General features: G+C 42.2%; 1 protein-coding gene across 5 annotated transcripts in view; it reads left to right on the plus strand.

The window, feature by feature from the left end:
* The window catches only part of ARFGEF3 (ARFGEF family member 3), a 176,252-nt gene that overhangs the window by 126,638 nt on the left and 32,875 nt on the right, over positions 1-16,739 (plus strand). For all 5 annotated transcript variants that reach the window (XM_025422392.3, XM_025422396.3, XM_025422393.3 and 2 more), the window contains 6 exons: positions 571-891; positions 3,079-3,212; positions 5,492-5,637; positions 7,249-7,428; positions 13,900-14,044; positions 15,750-15,872. In XM_025422392.3, coding sequence (XP_025278177.1) covers positions 571-891; positions 3,079-3,212; positions 5,492-5,637; positions 7,249-7,428; positions 13,900-14,044; positions 15,750-15,872 — 1,049 coding nt within the window. The remainder of the gene's footprint in view (positions 1-570; positions 892-3,078; positions 3,213-5,491; positions 5,638-7,248; positions 7,429-13,899; positions 14,045-15,749; positions 15,873-16,739) is intronic.

Raw genomic sequence — 16,739 nt, forward strand, 5'->3', positions numbered from 1 at the left:
CAAATAATTTGGAAGTTGGCAATTACACCCTATGTTGTGATGCTTCTCTGTGCTTACTGTGATTAGGGCACGACCCCAGCACTAGTTACATGGAGCTGTCGAGGCCGGTCAGGACACGGCTGGGCAGAGTCCTTGAGAAAGGGCCTGCTGTGGGTAGGGGGCCTACACACCCATTCTGGGATCCTAAAGAAGCACTTCCTGAGTCCTAATCAGAGCACAGAGAGTGGGGAGAGGGCCCCTTGGGAAAGCTCCCTCGGACAGCCATCATCCAAATAAGCCGGTAGGCTAGACAAGATAGAACTGGATGAGCAGGGCTATTGTTACCCACTTTTCTCCCAGCATGGGATAAGACAATCGAGGCATCCCTACCTCACTTCCAGGTCATCTAGTCCAACTCAAAAAATAATACGGATAGTGAGGGAGGAAAGGGAGAGGTGGCTATAATAAGAGAAGGAAGGAAATTGGGGAGGACTGCAGAACTGCCTGGGTTATCCTTCTCTTACTGTGGGATTTACAGAGCTGGCCTGCGGAGCTACAGCCTAACAGCTGCTTGTCCGTGACTCTGTCTAGGGTCTGTGAATACGTGGGCACGCTGGAGCACACCCATTTCAGCGACGGCACCGCTCAGCCCCCTCTGACCATCAGCCAGCCCCAGAAGGCGTCAGGGGGCTCCGGACTCCTTGGGGACCCAGAATGTGAGGGCTTGGCCCCGGAGCAGAACCTAGAGCCGGAGAGCTCTCTGAGCACAGCCCCTGTCATCCAGCCCCTCTCCATCCAAGAACTGGTCAGAGAAGGCAGCCGAGGCCGGGCCTCCGACTTCCGTGGAGGCAGCCTCATGACAGGGAGCAGTGCCGCCAAGGCTGTGCTCACGCTGTCCACCCAGGCCGACAGGTATGAACGCAGCATGGTCACCACACCTCAAAGGACTGCTCACCATGGAGTGCCAGTGGGCAACATCGCATCCATGTCTCTAGTCTCAAAATCACTTCCAGGCCAACTGGATTTATCATTTAAGCGTCTTTTGATTTTTTTTTTTTTTTTCAAATATTCTTCTGTCTCCCATCACGCCCCACACTTAAAATGAACTGCTGCCTGTTGACTAAGACCGGAGGCCCTGGAGACAGGCTCCCTAGGGCCAGAGCTCTGCACTTACCCCATGACCTTGGGCAGGTTCAACTCCCTGAACCCTGATTGCCTCACGTAAGATAAGGTCATAAAGTCACCCTCTCCCAGGGTGGCCGTGAGTTAAATTAATTACTACACTCAAAGCATTTAAGCAGAGCTTGATAAATCATAAAACTTCATAATTTTTATGATAGTTAATACCTATAGTCCCACACCCACGTGTGTGATATATTATTTAACCATGTTAAGGTGGAGAGGAAAAAAACATAACCCCAGGCCCAAGTGGTGAGGCTTTCTGATGTTGAAACTGTGGTGAGTCACCAGTAACATGTAGTCCCACCTCATTCCCCTCTCCACACTGGGTCATGGTGTGCTCAGCACTGATGCAGTGAAGTTTATTCAAGGAGAGGGAATGGGGGAGCAGAGCAGCTGTCACTGGAGCACAGAATACCTGAGTTCTTTCCTGACTTTGACACTGACCAACTACAAGGTCATGTCTGTAGAAGTAGTTAGGCTGAGACTCGGTTTCTCCATCTGCTCACTTGGTACAGTAATCTCTTTTTTCCTATTTACCCAAAACGGTGGCTGTGAAAGTGTTTTGGCATCTGGAAAGTAGCATACAGTTGTCAGGTGGGGCATAATATTCACTACTGCTCTCTTACTAGGAACAAGAGAACAAATTGTTAATAAGACCCAGAAACTATAGGATACTAAAATTGGGGCAGCCCCGGTGGCGCAGCAGTTTAGCACCGCCTACAGCCCAGGGCATGATCCTGGAGACTCTGGATCGAGTCCCACGTCAGGCTCTCTGCATGGAGTCTGCTTCTTCCTCTGCCTGTGTCTCTGCCTCTCTCTCTCTCTCTCTGCATCTCTATGAGTAAATAAAAATAAAATAAAATAAGTTGGAATTACAAAATAGCATGAAAAAAGTCCTTGTTTCAATAATTCGTGAATGCTGAATCCACTAATTCCCATCTTAAGAGCTGTGTGTCTCATATACAAAAGGGACTCCTTACTCAATTTCTGCTGGAGACCCTCTCCCTTGCCCAGCATGTGACAGCCACAGGGCTACTTGCCCTTCTAGTGTGAACTCAGATTTGGAGGGCAGGCAGCAGGATGACCCAAGAGCAGTGGAAGGCTAGCCATATAAACCCACATTTGATGCCAACCTTCTGAATTCCAGTGAGCCTCTGATCCTACTCTTAGCCCTGCTACCTGTGCTCCCCTCTTCCTTCCCAGCTCCGTCTGCTAGAAATCTCTGCGCCCAGCTGAGTTGAAAACAAAAGGAAAGTCCCTTATATTAGGGAATATTTATTCATTTAGTAGATAGTTGCATTCCCACCAAGTCCAGGGCTCTGGATGTATGAGTCAGAGGCAATAAGAAAGCTAGGCCCACCCCCCAGGGGACTTACAGGTTTGGGTGTACTTTGGTTTTGTATCCTCCAAGGCCATGCCAAGCATTAGATTCATCAACTTTAGCCCAGCAAAAGCCTTGATTAATTTAGTGGGGGTTTTTTTGTTTTTGTTTTTGTTTTGTTTGTTTGTTTGTTTTGTGTGTGGTTTTTTTGTTTGTTTGTTTGTTCTTTTTTGCTATAGCTTAATGAAACTAAAGCTAGTTCTAATGATTCCATTCCCAGTTACTCAGTTTCAGGGAGTGATGTTTTGCCAATTTTCAATGTCTCACTAAATATTTTATGAGTACCTAGTATGGCTGAGCTAAGCCATAGGGAAACAAAGATTTTTATTGTTGTTGTTAATGGTCTGTGCCCTTTAGATTAAAATCTCTTAGTTGGAGCAGACTTGTACACAGTAATAATAGGTATAGAAGTATAACATACATTTCTTTACAATGTTTACACATTTTCCTTAATCACATTTAACAAAATTACCGTAATCATTCTACCACAAAGACTTCATGGAATTGCTTCCAAGTAACAAATCTGTTTCTTTCAGGCTCTTTGAAGATGCTACAGATAAGTTGAACCTGATGGCTTTGGGAGGGTTCCTTTACCAGCTGAAGAAAGCATCACAGTCCCAGCTCTTCCATTCTGTTACAGATACAGTGGATTACTCTCTGGCAATGCCAGGTAATTCTTTCCCTGAAGAGACCATACCATGAGATTAGTAGGAAGCAGCCCAGATCTCCGAAAGCAGCTTGAACGCTTGAATCCATGTTACCGTCACACAGGGTCACCCTGGCTAAGGTCTAGTGCAGACTTGTCATCACTTTTCAGGCATGCAGGGGGTGGAAGCAACATTGTGTGAACAGAAATGCTGCTATGGCCAGCACTGCACCTGTCACCACCGGAGCCATGCTAGGTGTTCTGTGAAGTTTTGTGCTTGAGAGAAAATTATGTGGCTACTCGGGGTACAGATAGCTTCCCTTGAGGGTAGGACCCCTTCTCCATATCACAGGCCACATCTCTTGCTTTATTCAGTTCAGCCGCTTGCAGAAGCGACTCCTGATTCCACAAGGCGCTGGTGGGAGGGACGAGTGGAAGAGGGAGAAGCCTGCTGCTGCTCTTAGAAAAACTGCTGTCGAGGCATCTCCTATTAATGATAGGTCAATGTCACTGTCTTCACTGATGAGGCCAAGTGAAAAGGCAAGGTCCTCTTGAAGGGAGCAGAGTTACACCAAGCTGCCCAGGGGTCCCGAATGGGTGGCAGATTGCTCACAAATGCAACCATCCATCAGCAGCCAAGGTTGTCATGCCAAAACAGCCAGCCCCTGCCCATGGGTTTGGGCAAAGGCACGGGGAGCCATGTGCTAGGGACACATTGTGGTGGCAGGTTGGATTGTACAGCCTCTTGAGGTCCCATCTTTAAGGATCTGAAGTTCTAAGTGTATATATTTGGTCTTTTGATCCTTACTACAGATTCTGATTTGAGAAACACAGTCTTTTTCCTGATAGTTTTTAATAGACTTTAAAACCTTAGCTATATAAAGCCAACCTCCCAGACCCATCGGACTTCCAGAGCATCCCTGAGTCTAGGGGCAATCTTCAAAGTGTTTTGGATTGGAGAAATCAGCAAGCTCTCGGCTTACAAAAAAGCCATGAGCAGGGTCAGGAAGAGGCAGCAGACCTAAGAAGGAGACATTTGCTTTGGAATGAACCAGACGTGAGTTAAAATGCTGCCTTCACTATTTACCAGCTACATTGTCTTAGGCAAGTTAGTTTACCTGTCTGACATTTAATTTTCTAATCTACAAAATGGCAATAACAACATTTGTTAAAGGTTTGCTTTAAAAAATAAACTGTGATTAAAGACGCATAAAGAACCAGCACAGCTTTTGATACGGAGTAAACATTTGGTAAATGTCAGTGATTATTATTACTGTCATTTTGAAGTTTGATATGGCAAGACTAGTTAGAAAGGAGCATTTCTGATTGGAAGAGTGCAATAGGGACAACTGGGTGGCTTAGCGGTTGAAGCATCTGCCTTCGGCTCAGGGCATGATCCTGGAGTCCCGGGATCAAATCTCACAACAGGTTCCCTGCATAGAGCCTGCTTCTCCCTCTGCCTGTGTCTCTGCCTTTCTCTCTGTGTGTCTCTCATGAATAAATAAATAAATAAAACCTTAATAAAAAAAAAAGAAGAAGAAGAAGAAGAGTGCAATAGTGATCAGCATTTGGAAGTAGTGTGAGAGAAGCAGTAGGACATGGGCAAGAAGGTGACAAGAGAGAAGACTAAGGTGACAGGGCAAAGGAGTAGCAAAAGATCACCCTAGGCAAAGACTGCCCTGAAGCAAGACGAAGCAGGTTAACAGGCATTTACTGAGTAGAAAGAGGCCTGACCTGCTTAGCAGGGGCTTCGAAGGTGCCATTAAAGATTAGCAACGTGGACGATGAGTGACAACAGTAACGTTAATGGCTACCAGCAGGGGGCGGTTAGTACTTGCCAAGCCCTTCGATAAGCACTTTGTATCACCACATGTAATCCTTAAAGTAACATTAAGAGGTAAGTCCTGTTATCTCTACTTTTATAAGAAATATGGCTTAGAGAGGGAAATCTCTGGTCCAAGATAACCCAGTTCCTAACTGGTGCAGCCAGGAGCTGAGCCCAGACAGTCTGAACTCCCCACCCATCCCACTTAACCACAATACCACTCTCCCTTATCCACAAGCATTGCTCATGCTTGTCACAGTCGGCACTGGGGATGTGGTGGCCAATAGCAGAGGTGTTGAGTGAACCACTTCATCTCTCTTGAATCCAGGGTCCTCTCCTCTCTTGGTTGGCCCACAGTGACTAATCCCACCACTCAGTATTTTCATCCCCTTTGATTTCATCCTCTCTGTGTACTTGAATAGATCAAACTGTTTCTGTGTTTGGGCTTTATGGCTTTTATGGTCTTGCCTTCTTATAGGAGAAGTTAAGTCCACCCATGACCGCAAAAGCGCCCTCCACCTATTCCGCCTTGGGGATGCCATGCTGAGGATCGTGCGGAGCAAGTCGAGGCCACTGTTCCATGTGATGCGCTGCTGGAGCCTTGTGGCCCCACACCTGGTGGAGGTGAGCTTCGGAAAGCAGGGAGCAAACACTCAGAGAGTTCCTGCAGTAGAGCCAGTACCGGGTTTTCCAGGTGGTGTACAAAGAGTACTGTGACCTGGGAGCAATGATGAGGTTTCCATCACCTGGCTACAGACAGCATTGTTCTCCAGTTGTACATCATGGCATTTGGAAAATCACTCCAAAGGGCAGTACCACCTTGGTGTCATCCTGACCCTTTTTCTTTACAATCACATGACTTGGCTAGGTACCTCGTACAGCCGGCTTTTCATTCTTTATGCTTTAGTTTCAACTGAGGCTGGAGTTTCACTTTTAAACCTAATGATAACAATGTCTTTTGTTCCTGCCAGTTTCTTTTTTCCCATAGCTAAAATATACTCGGGGAAGTACTCAGTAAGTAGGCAAACCAGATGCCCTAGTTTTTCCAACAAAATTAATTATACTAGGACCCCTTTCACTCTTATACAAAGTGGTTAGTATGATAAATTAAATTCTATGAACTAAGCATTTCAATATATGACAACTGGCTACTTCTCAGCCTTGTTTTTCAGTGATAACTATTCTTACTAGTTCTTTAGTGTTAATCTGATGGAGCTACATCATCAAATAAAGTATTTTTTGAAACTTAATTCACTAAACTGAGAACATTCTAGTAAAGAATAAGGGTAGAAAGTAACAACTTGGTCATGGAAAAACAGCAAGGATTGCACTGAAGCAAGTTATCTGTTACACTATAATAACAGTTATCAGTTATCTGTTACACTATAATAAACCACCACCTAAATCTGGCAACATAAAAATAACAACCATTTCTTTTGCTCATGATTCTATGGGTCAGAAATCTGAGCTAGGTTGAGCCAAGCCTAGCTGAGCTCCACTTGCCTCACCTGTGCACCTGTTGGCCAGATGGTTCATGACAGCCTTGACTAGGAGGGTGGGACACATGGGCCTCTCCTCACAATCTCTCTCCCTTCAGCAGACCAGCCCTGGCTCATTCACATGGCATTCTCAGGATCCCCAAGGAAAAGCAAGATGGCAAACCCCAAATCAGAACCACTTTTCAGTTCTCTACTGATACAATATTTGGTATTGTTCCATTTTCCAAAGCAGGTCACACATCCAAGCTCAGGGTCGGTGTGAGAAAGGCTCCTCAAGGGCATGCATACAAAGCTGTGAGCCAATTAGAGCATTGTTGGGGCAATAAGCCCATGTCCTTGAGGGACAGAAGACCTGTCTGATCTTCATATTTGGAACGTAATGAGGCCATAGGCAGTTCCCAGACTAGTAGATTCTGGTATCTTTATAGTCCGTGTGTTCTATACCACCCAAGAAAACTGTCATGTTACAAGTGGGGGAGGGGAGAAGAGAAATTACAGAAACTCTTATTTTTTTGGGAAATTGAGTGTGATCTTCAGTTAAATTATTAAAAATTCAATTTTAGTGTGCTCTGTATCTATACTTATTCCTTGGATTTTTATTTATTTATTTATTTTTTTACTTGAACAGAATTGCTGTTTCTACCTCCCCACAACGAGGTGGTTTAGGAACTTAAGAAACCATTTTCTTACTTGTGTAGAGTCCTGATAGTATTCTTCTGTCCCCCAAATTTTGTAGGCTGCCTGCCATAAGGAAAGGCATGTGTCTCAGAAGGCCGTTTCCTTCATCCATGATATACTGACAGAGGTTCTCACTGACTGGAATGAGCCGCCTCATTTTCACTTTAATGAAGCACTTTTCCGACCTTTTGAGCGTATCATGCAGCTGGAGTTGTGCGATGAGGATGTCCAAGACCAGGTCAGTGTATCGTGGAAGTCAGCATCACCAACATCACAGCCAGCCCTGACTAAGCACCCTGGCAGGCACTGCTCTGTGGCCTTTGCATATGTCATCTGTCCAGAAATCCTCTGTGGAATCTGTAACAGAGCAGTTAAGCTATTTGGCTAATGATACATAGTTAATGATCGGTGGAACTGAGGTTCGAACCTAGGCAGTATAGCTATACCAGTCTATACTTTTATGTACGTAGCCTACACTCTTAATCACTACAGTACCCTCTGCTGGGAGACAGGTATTAAAAAAAGTAACTGGACACTACATATCCAGCATGATGTTGCGCTAGGACCACAGAAGATACTCTTTGTCTGAAATCTACCCAAAATGTGAATAAAAGGTTAAAAAAAATCCTTTTAGATCCATTGACCCTTTCTGGCAAGAAAGGCAAGAATACCAAGATGTCCACAACTAAGTGACAATGGGAAGCCAGTGTGCTACGTAGAGCTCTAAGACTGCTTTTTCCATGAGGGAATTTGCCATCAGGTGAAGCATGAGTTCTGGTTCTCACATTTTTGAGGCCATAGGAATAGAAGATAAATCTCAGTGCAAACCTTATAAGACTGGTGTTCACTCAGGCCAAAATTGAATTAGAAATGAATCCACATACCACCTTCCCAGGGATACTAGCAGCCTCTCTAACATTGGCTCTTGGTAGAGATTTAAAAAACCAAAAACACACACAATAAAACCCAAAAACTCTGCAGCATTTAAAATTACAAGGTAGCCCTTCTAGCAGGTCAGCATATGAAATTACACCACCATGGTGCTCTGAGAAGCTTTATATGGGCATGGCACAAAAGCAACAGAAATTCCCCCAGAGGAATTCATTTCAACTTGGGCCATAAAAGAATCCCACTACTAAAGTTCCAAGATATGTGAGTTCACAGTATTTACAAAATATTGTAAAGCATACGGGAAAACAAGGCAATAGAGGGAGCTGGCTGAAACAACAGATGTCACAGTGAGGACTGAAAAGAATTGAAATACTGGTATCCTTCCTGCAAAATATTAAACAAGAATGTCTATTAAGTTCAATGAAACAAAGGAAAGCAATGAAAATATATGAGTTAATACCTAAGATTAAGTTGGAGAATTTCAATGATAGTGAACTAAGTAGTTCAGATCAACTTCCCACGGGGAATAACCAGGAAAAGCTGGATAAAAACAATTTTTTTTTTAAAAATCACTGGAAGTTACTGAAATACAACAAGGTGGTGAGTAACTATGAGGCCAATATCTAGAAGAAAAAGAATACCCAAAGTCAGTGTCTGGTATTTGAGACTTCTTTTCCTGAAAATGGAATCTGCTAATTTCAGAAAAAGAAGTTGGAAGATTGAGAAACTAATCAACTTTGGAGGCCGGGGTCTGCCAAGTCTGATAACTTCCTGACATCTTGGGACAGAACCATGAAGAGAAAGGGATATATTAGGAGGAAGAGTGAAACTTAAATAGACTAGTTATAACAGGAAATAATCCCCAACTTCAAATAATCCCAATCCCTGACATGAGATTAGAAGATTTTGGGGTTCTAGTGCCTGCCATAGCACAAAATGCCTCTCTGACAGAAGATGACATCATCCCAAGGCTTCAAATTATTCTTGATTTGCATGTGCAGTGTCTACATTCAATCAAAAATAATCAGACTCATTAGGAAAATAACATGTCACTGACAACAAAAAGAAAAACAAACAATGAAAATAGACACACACACAAACATATATATGCTCATGCTCAGTCAGGGATCCAGAGTTATAAGAGACATACTTTAAAATAACTGTTTTTAAATTAAATTAACTAAAAAATAATAATTAATTAATTAATTAATTAATTAATTTAATTAACTTTTACAATTACGTTCAGAAAGATTTAGAACAGGAGGGATTTGGGATGCCTAGATGGCTCAGGGGTTGAGTGTGTGCCTTCGGCTCAGGGCATGATCTCAGGATATGTGATCAAGTCCCACATTGGGCTCCTTGCAGGGAGCCTGCTTCTCCCTCTGCCTGTGTCTCTGCCTCTGTGTGTGTGTGTGTGTGTGTGTGTGTGTGTCTTTCATGAATAAATAAATAAGATATTTAAAATAAAATTTAGAAAAAAGAAAGAATAGGAGGGATTTGGGCTATGATGGCATGAAAAAGTTCATGAAGCTTCTTCACAAAAGTCAAGTATAAAACAGGGCAAAATTGTCAAAAGCAACAATTTTAGGTTTGTGGAAATTGACCAAGGACAGACAACAAATACAGTAGGATTTCCATTTGAAAATACTTCTTTCTAGAACCTTGGTTAAGAACGGTGGAAGTCTGTGACTTCTTGCCAAAGACTCCCCATCACCTCTACTGTCAAGCTATTGCCAAGAATAGTAGTTTGACCAGTGTGGAGCTAACGTAGAAAATCAGCAGCTTTTCTACTATAAGGGACAGACTTGGTTTAAAGAAGAGGAAGAACGGCCATTGGTTTGGCCATGAAAAGCAGCAAAATCATTGGAAGTGAACAGGGGAAGCCTGCAACTTTGCTAGCCTAAGGTTGCCATGAACCAATAAGAAATGTAACATGAGTCTCTGGAAACCAGAGATTTACAGGAAGACTAGATAAGTTCCTTCACACATCTGTGGCTGGCTGAAACATGGGCATACACAGGACAGACCATACCAGTTCCACCAGAAAGTGAAAAAGAAGGGAGACTTGAGAACTGGCTAAACTTAGAATATTTTCCCCAACCTACACACATGGATTGGTTGAAGAGGATGGAAGCCTTAAGGGCTCAAGTTGTCGAACACAATTTCTCCCCACATCATCAGCTGACCACTAAACTATGCAGACCTGGGGATGCATATTAAATAATAAATCTAAGACCTAAAAACAAAAAACTGATCCAAAGACACTGGCTCCTACACATGGGTAGAGACAGATTGCACAATAGAAATCCAACCCCTTATTAAAAAAAAAAAACTCAAAAACTAATCGGAATTCAGCATTGCCACAGTGTATTATATAAAAATGTCAACTTTTTAGGAAAGGAAGGAAGAAAGAGAGGGAGGGAAGGAGGAAGGAAGGAAGGAGCAAGCAAGCGAGCAAAGAGGCAAGAAAGAATGACACATATTGGGAAGGGAGGCAAAAAATAAAAAGTGGCTTAGAATGAGCCCGGATGTTGGAGTTGAAAGACAGGCTTTAGAGCAGCTATTATAAATATGTATAAATATGTTCAAAGAATAAAAGGAAAATATGATGACAATGACTCAAAAGCCTAATTAGAGAAATGGAACTATGAAAAAATGCAAATTCTGGAGTTGAAAAGGGCAATAACTGAAATAAAAAATCTACGAGATGGTCTTCCCAGCAAGATTTGCGATGGCAGAAGAAGAATCCATGAACTTGAAGGTAGATTAATAGAAATAATCCATTCTAAAAATTGGAGAAGATTGGGATCCCTGGGTGGCGCAGCGGTTTGGCGCCTGCCTTTGGCCCAGGGCGCGATCCTGGAGACCCGAGATCGAATCCCACATCGGGCTCCCAGTGCATGGAGCCTGCTTCTCCCTCTGCCTGTGTCTCTGCCTCTCTCTCTCTCTCTGTGACTATCATAAATAAATAAAAATTATAAAAAAAAATAAAAAAAAATTGGAGAAGATTGACCAGAGACACAAGGCCTTGGAGACTTGTGGGAAAATGTGAAGCTTACGTGTAATGGGGGTTGAGACAAAGATGAGAACCCACAAAGGGTCAGAAAACATATTTAGAAAAATAATGGAACTCCAATTAACATCAACACAAAGATATCCACAGGAAATACATTATAGTCAACTGCTCAGAGACAAAACCTTGAAAGCAGAGAGAGAGAGAGACACTTCATTACTACAATAGAATAGGATTAATTGCTACTTTTCCAGAGAGAATGAAGGCCAGAAGACAATGCAATGACATATTGAAAGTGCTGAAATTAAAAAAAAAAAGTGGTCAGTGAATAATTTAGAGTAATTACCTTTCAAAAATGAAGGTGAAGTAAAAGCATTCTCAGATCATCAAAAATCAATAGAATTTCTTGCCAACAGACCTATCCTATAAGAAGTCCTGAAGGAATTCCTTCAGTCCAAAGGGTGATAACACAAGAAAGTAACTTAATTTCACAAGAAGAAATGGTGTTTATGTGGGTAAATATAAAAAGATTGTATTTTTTTCCTTTTTATTTTAAAAACAATGTTTAAAGCACTAACTCTAACACTGTATTTTTGGATTTGTTAAATGTAAAGATATAAATAACCATAGCAGAAAGAAGGGGGAGAAAATGAAACTATTTAGAAGCAAATTTATTTTATTTTGCCAGAATTAAGTCATTATTAACTTGAATATTGTGATAAATTGAAGATGTGTATTATAATCCCTAGGGCAACAGCCACAAGAATAACACAAAAAATAAATTAAAAATGGACAAAGGAATTAAAATGATACACTAAAAATGTGTTTAACACAAAAGATGCAGTAAGAGAGGAACAGAGGAACAAAAACCACATTATATATAGAAAACAAATAGTAAAATGATGGATGTAAATAAGACCACATCAATAGTACTAAATATGTATTGGTGAAATATGTTCCCCATTTTTAGTCATTAAGGAAATGCAAATCAAAACCACAATGAGAAATCACTTTAAACCAACTAGGATGACTTCAATAAAAGATAATAAGTTTTGATGAAGATGCGGAGAAGTTGGAATTCCCATATGCTACTATCAGGATAGTTAAATGCGCCACCATGGAAAACTGTGTCAGTGCCTCCAAAGGTACTTACCCAAGAAAAATGAAAACATATATTCATACAAATCTATACACAAACATTCAGAGCAGTATTATTATTCATAAGAGCCAGAACATTGGAAAAACCTCAATTCCATCTGCTGATAAACAGATAAATGTGGTATTTCCACATAATAAAATATTATTCAGCAATAAAAAATTAGCTCTGATTTGTGCTACAATGTGAATGAACCTCAGAACATTACACCAAATGAAAAAAGCCAGCCACAAAAGACCACACTTTATAGGATTTCATGTATGTAAAACACCTATAATAAGCAAATCCATAGAGAGAAACAGTAAGTTAGTGATTGCCTAGGGCAGAGAGTAGGGTTCTGTGGAGGGAATGACTGCTAGCACATACTGGCTTTGGGGGCACAGGTGGGTCATGAAAACGTTCTAAAATTAGTGATGGTTGCACAGCTCTCTGAATATGCTAAAAAACAACAAATTGGGCCGTGTAAATGGTAAATCTTATCGTATGGGATTTATATCTCAATAAAGATGTTAAAAAACATGAATTGACTCAACTATCAGAAAACAGATTGTAAGGGTGTAAGTTTACAAGAGACAAGTTTTAGATTAAAAGGCACAAGTAGATTGAAAGTAAAATAAGTGAAAATGATAGGCCAAACAAACAGGAACCATGAAATTGCTGGGGTGGCCATATTAACATCAGGCAAAATGGACCGCAAAATGGTAAATATTACTAGAAACAATCCTTCGGCCCTTGAGTTAGGCAAAGATTTCTTAAGAGTGACACCAACATGATCCATAAAAAGAGAAATTGATAAATTAGGTTTCATCAAAATTAAAAACTTGTACTTCAAGATGGGATGCCTGGGTGGCTCAGTGGTTAAGTGTCTGCATTCGGCTCCGGTCGTGATCCAGGGGTCCCAGGATGGAGTCTTGCATTGGGCTCCCCACGGGGAGCCTGCTTCTCCTTCTCCCTATGTCTCTGCCTCTGTGTGTGTGTGTGTGTCTCTTCTGAATAAATAAAATCTTAAAAAAAATTAAAATTTGTTTTTTAAGAGACACCATTAAAAAAATAAAAAGACAAAGATAAAGCTGTAAAAAAAAATTTTTGTAAATCCTGTATCTGAGGAAAGACTTGAATCTAGAATATGTAAAGAACTCTAACAACTTATTAATAAAAAGACAATAATGAGGGATGCCTGGGTGGCACAGTCAGTTAAGCATCTGACTCTCGGTTTCTGCTTGAGTCATGATTTCAGGGTCATAAGCTTGAGCTCCATGTTGGGCTCTGCACTCAGTGTGGAGTCTGCTTGAGATTTTCTCCGTCTCTTTCTCTACTGCACCCCACCTACACTCACTCTCCCCCCCCTAAAATAAACCTTTCCTTAAAAAAAATGACAATAAATGAAAAGACAAAAAAGAAAAAAGCAAAACATTTGCAGATGACTCATAAGCACGTGAAAAGTTGCTTAACGACATGAATCAGTAGCAAAATGCAGATTAATGCGATATGGCTGCTTATTTTTGAGTGAGTTTGACTGAATTCTGGCTTCTCTTTTTCACTGAAATTAACCCAAAAATAGGAAGCAGAGAAGTAGATCCTCCTCCCAGAAACTTTTCTGCTGCTTTTAAGGAAAAGGTTTTACGTGCCACCTCCTTTGTTTCTGCCAGGTTGTCACATCCATTGGTGAGCTAGTCGAAGTGTGTTCCACCCAAATCCAGTCGGGATGGAGGCCCTTGTTCAGTGCCCTGGAAACTGTGCACAGTGGGAATAAGTCTGAGGTGAAGGAGTATCTGGTTGGTGATTACTCCATGGGTAAGAACATGTGTTGATTTCATGTCCTGAAACTTTACCAAATGCATCTATTAGTTATGAACTTTTGGGCGGTGTCTTTAGGATTTTCTAAATAAAGTAGATCATGGAATCTACAAACAGGTAATATTCCTCCTTCCTTTCTGATTTGGATGTGTGTTTTTTCCTGTCTAGTTGCACTGGGTAGTATTTCCAGTACTATGTTGGGTAAGGGTGGTGAGAAGGAAGAATGTAGATGATTTTTGTTACAAAGTATGAATTCTTGGGACACCTAGTGGCTCAGTGGTTGAGCATCTGCCTTTGCTCAGGGCGTGATCCTGGAGTCCCGTGATCGAGTCCCACATCAGGCCTGTGAGGAGCCTGCTTCTCCCTCTGCCTGTGTCTCTGCCTCTCTCTCTCTCTCTCTCTCTCTCTCTCATGAATAAATAAATAAAATCTTAAAAAAAAGTATGAATTCTTGATGCCAATTTTCATGCTACCAAAAGAAACTGAACAATAGAGAAGGCTAACATTCAGCCATGTCTCCTTGGTAGGAAATAATCTGGTGTAGCAGGGACACGCATTCCAAGTTCTGCCCACGCGCCAAGATCCCTGAGCCTCATCAGGCCCTGCTCTTACTGACAGATTAAACAAAATGCTGTCACTTCTGTTGTTTCAGTTATACAGATGTGTGTTGAGTTTGCTCCTAAAGTGAAAAAGAAAAACATTATTTGCTTGCTAGTAAGAAGCAGAAAAGCATCACAAACACAATAGAATCCCAGTTAGGCAAATTGGGTTTGGCTGGAAATGAATGGGGGTCCATAAAGCATGCCCAGAGACCCACCAGAGGGATTCACAGCACTCAGCATAGAGGTATGCTAGGTGGCATTGCATGGGTCAGATTTATTACATGGCTCACCGCTAAGATTTATCATGGCAGCATACTGAGGACAAGCCAGATTGTAAGGGCAGAAGAAATCCCCGTACGGGCTTCCATGTGCTCTCAGCCTCCCCAAGGGTCCCCCAGAGCATACTCTGCTCCACTGGTGAAAATGTAGCAACATGAATATGATGTTTCTCTCCAGCAAAGCCCATTGGAGATGCAGCTAGGAGCTGGCCACATAGATTCCCTCTGCCTAGCACCTACCAAAATCCTAGACTCCCCAAAGGAAAGCGAGTGCTCAGGATAAACCAAGTTGTTTGCATAGTCTAGGCACAGTGAACCACCTTACCAGTCAGCTGTTGCCTGGGACTATCCTGAGAGCCAGGTTCCCAGAAGCCAGCCAAGGGCTGAACTTGTGCAGGCCTTTGTGAGGATAACAATCTTGAGCCTGTTAACTCTCTTCTGCTCAGTTATAAATCAATTAGTATATGCCATGAGGGCTTATCTAAACCTTTCCTTGCCTATAATTATGTGTGCAGAATCCCAGGGGATTCTGTGTGTTTCACTACCTCCTAGATCCACCTGTTGCCCCAGCCTTGCTTTCAGCTAGCTTTGCCCTTAAAGCTCTACCCAGCTCTCTTCCTATTTTTAGCCTTCCTGCACCTCCCCCTGCAGGCAAAGCTGAGAAGGACAGCAGTGGAGCCTGGCCACATGTCCCGTCAAAAGGCCAGGGATTTCCTCCAGGAGCAGGTCTTTTCCAAGACTCCAGGGAAGGTGCTGGGAATATGGGTGACCTGAAGGGCTGAGACTTATTTTTCTTCAAATTCTACAACCTTCCTCCCTTAGGAAAAGGCCAGGCTCCAGTGTTTGATGTATTTGAAGCGTTTCTCAATACCGACAACATTCAGGTCTTTGCTAATGCAGCCACAAGCTACATCATGTGCCTTATGAAGTTTGTCAAAGGACTGGGTAAGTGGAGTCTTCTTTTCCTGCCTTGTGACAGCTGGGGGCCCTTTCCTGGATGACTCTGCATGGAAAGCTCTGGAGGCAGTCCCACTGGCTGCCTGGAGCAAGCAAGTAAGCAGCCTGGGCTTTCAACAGATGGTGGCGTGTTGTATATTCAGAAGCAGAAAGCCTACTGTAAAAGCAGCTTGGATTCTGTCCAGGGTTGCTATTTTTCATCGTGTTCCTGGAATACTCTTGTAGCATGTTTTCAATCTGTATGTTACTTTACTCTAACAAGATTCTTTTTGAATCTTCAAACGTTCAGTGTTATATTCTATAATTGCCCTTATGCAGGAACCACTGTCCTCAATGTCACATAATTAGCAGCATGACCTTGAGTTTCCAGCTTCCCCTAAACAAAAATTAAGGATGCCTCCCCCTGGGCCTTATTTATCATAACATTTCTTTGGAGTGTGAGAGTCCCCCTTCTTTGAGAGTCCTCTGAAGTGTTTCAGAGACTACCAAGCTGATTTAACGCTTCATTCAGCAATGCTTAAACAAAGTAGAGTCTTGCTCTGCAACATGACCTGCTGCAGCAGATTTTTATATAGCACAAGTTTATCTGGGGTGAAACGGAAGGCAGCACAGTTAGTCAAACCAATAATTTTAGAAGGAACGTAAGTAAGTCTTAAAGTTTGGAACTTCACTGTGGGGTGCTCTTATATCTGGAGGTTATCGACAGTTCATTTGCAAAGAAAACTGGACACAAAGAAACTAGGTGACTTCATTCAGATTCCCCCTTTTGCAGGGAGCAGAAGCAAAATGCAAGTTTTAGGATAGAGGCAACAAGGCTGATCTGTAGACCACTGTTGTTATATTCTATTATTTATT

Source organism: Canis lupus, chromosome 1, assembly GCF_003254725.2.
Source record: "Canis lupus dingo isolate Sandy chromosome 1, ASM325472v2, whole genome shotgun sequence".
Classification (NCBI taxonomy): domain Eukaryota; kingdom Metazoa; phylum Chordata; class Mammalia; order Carnivora; family Canidae; genus Canis; species Canis lupus.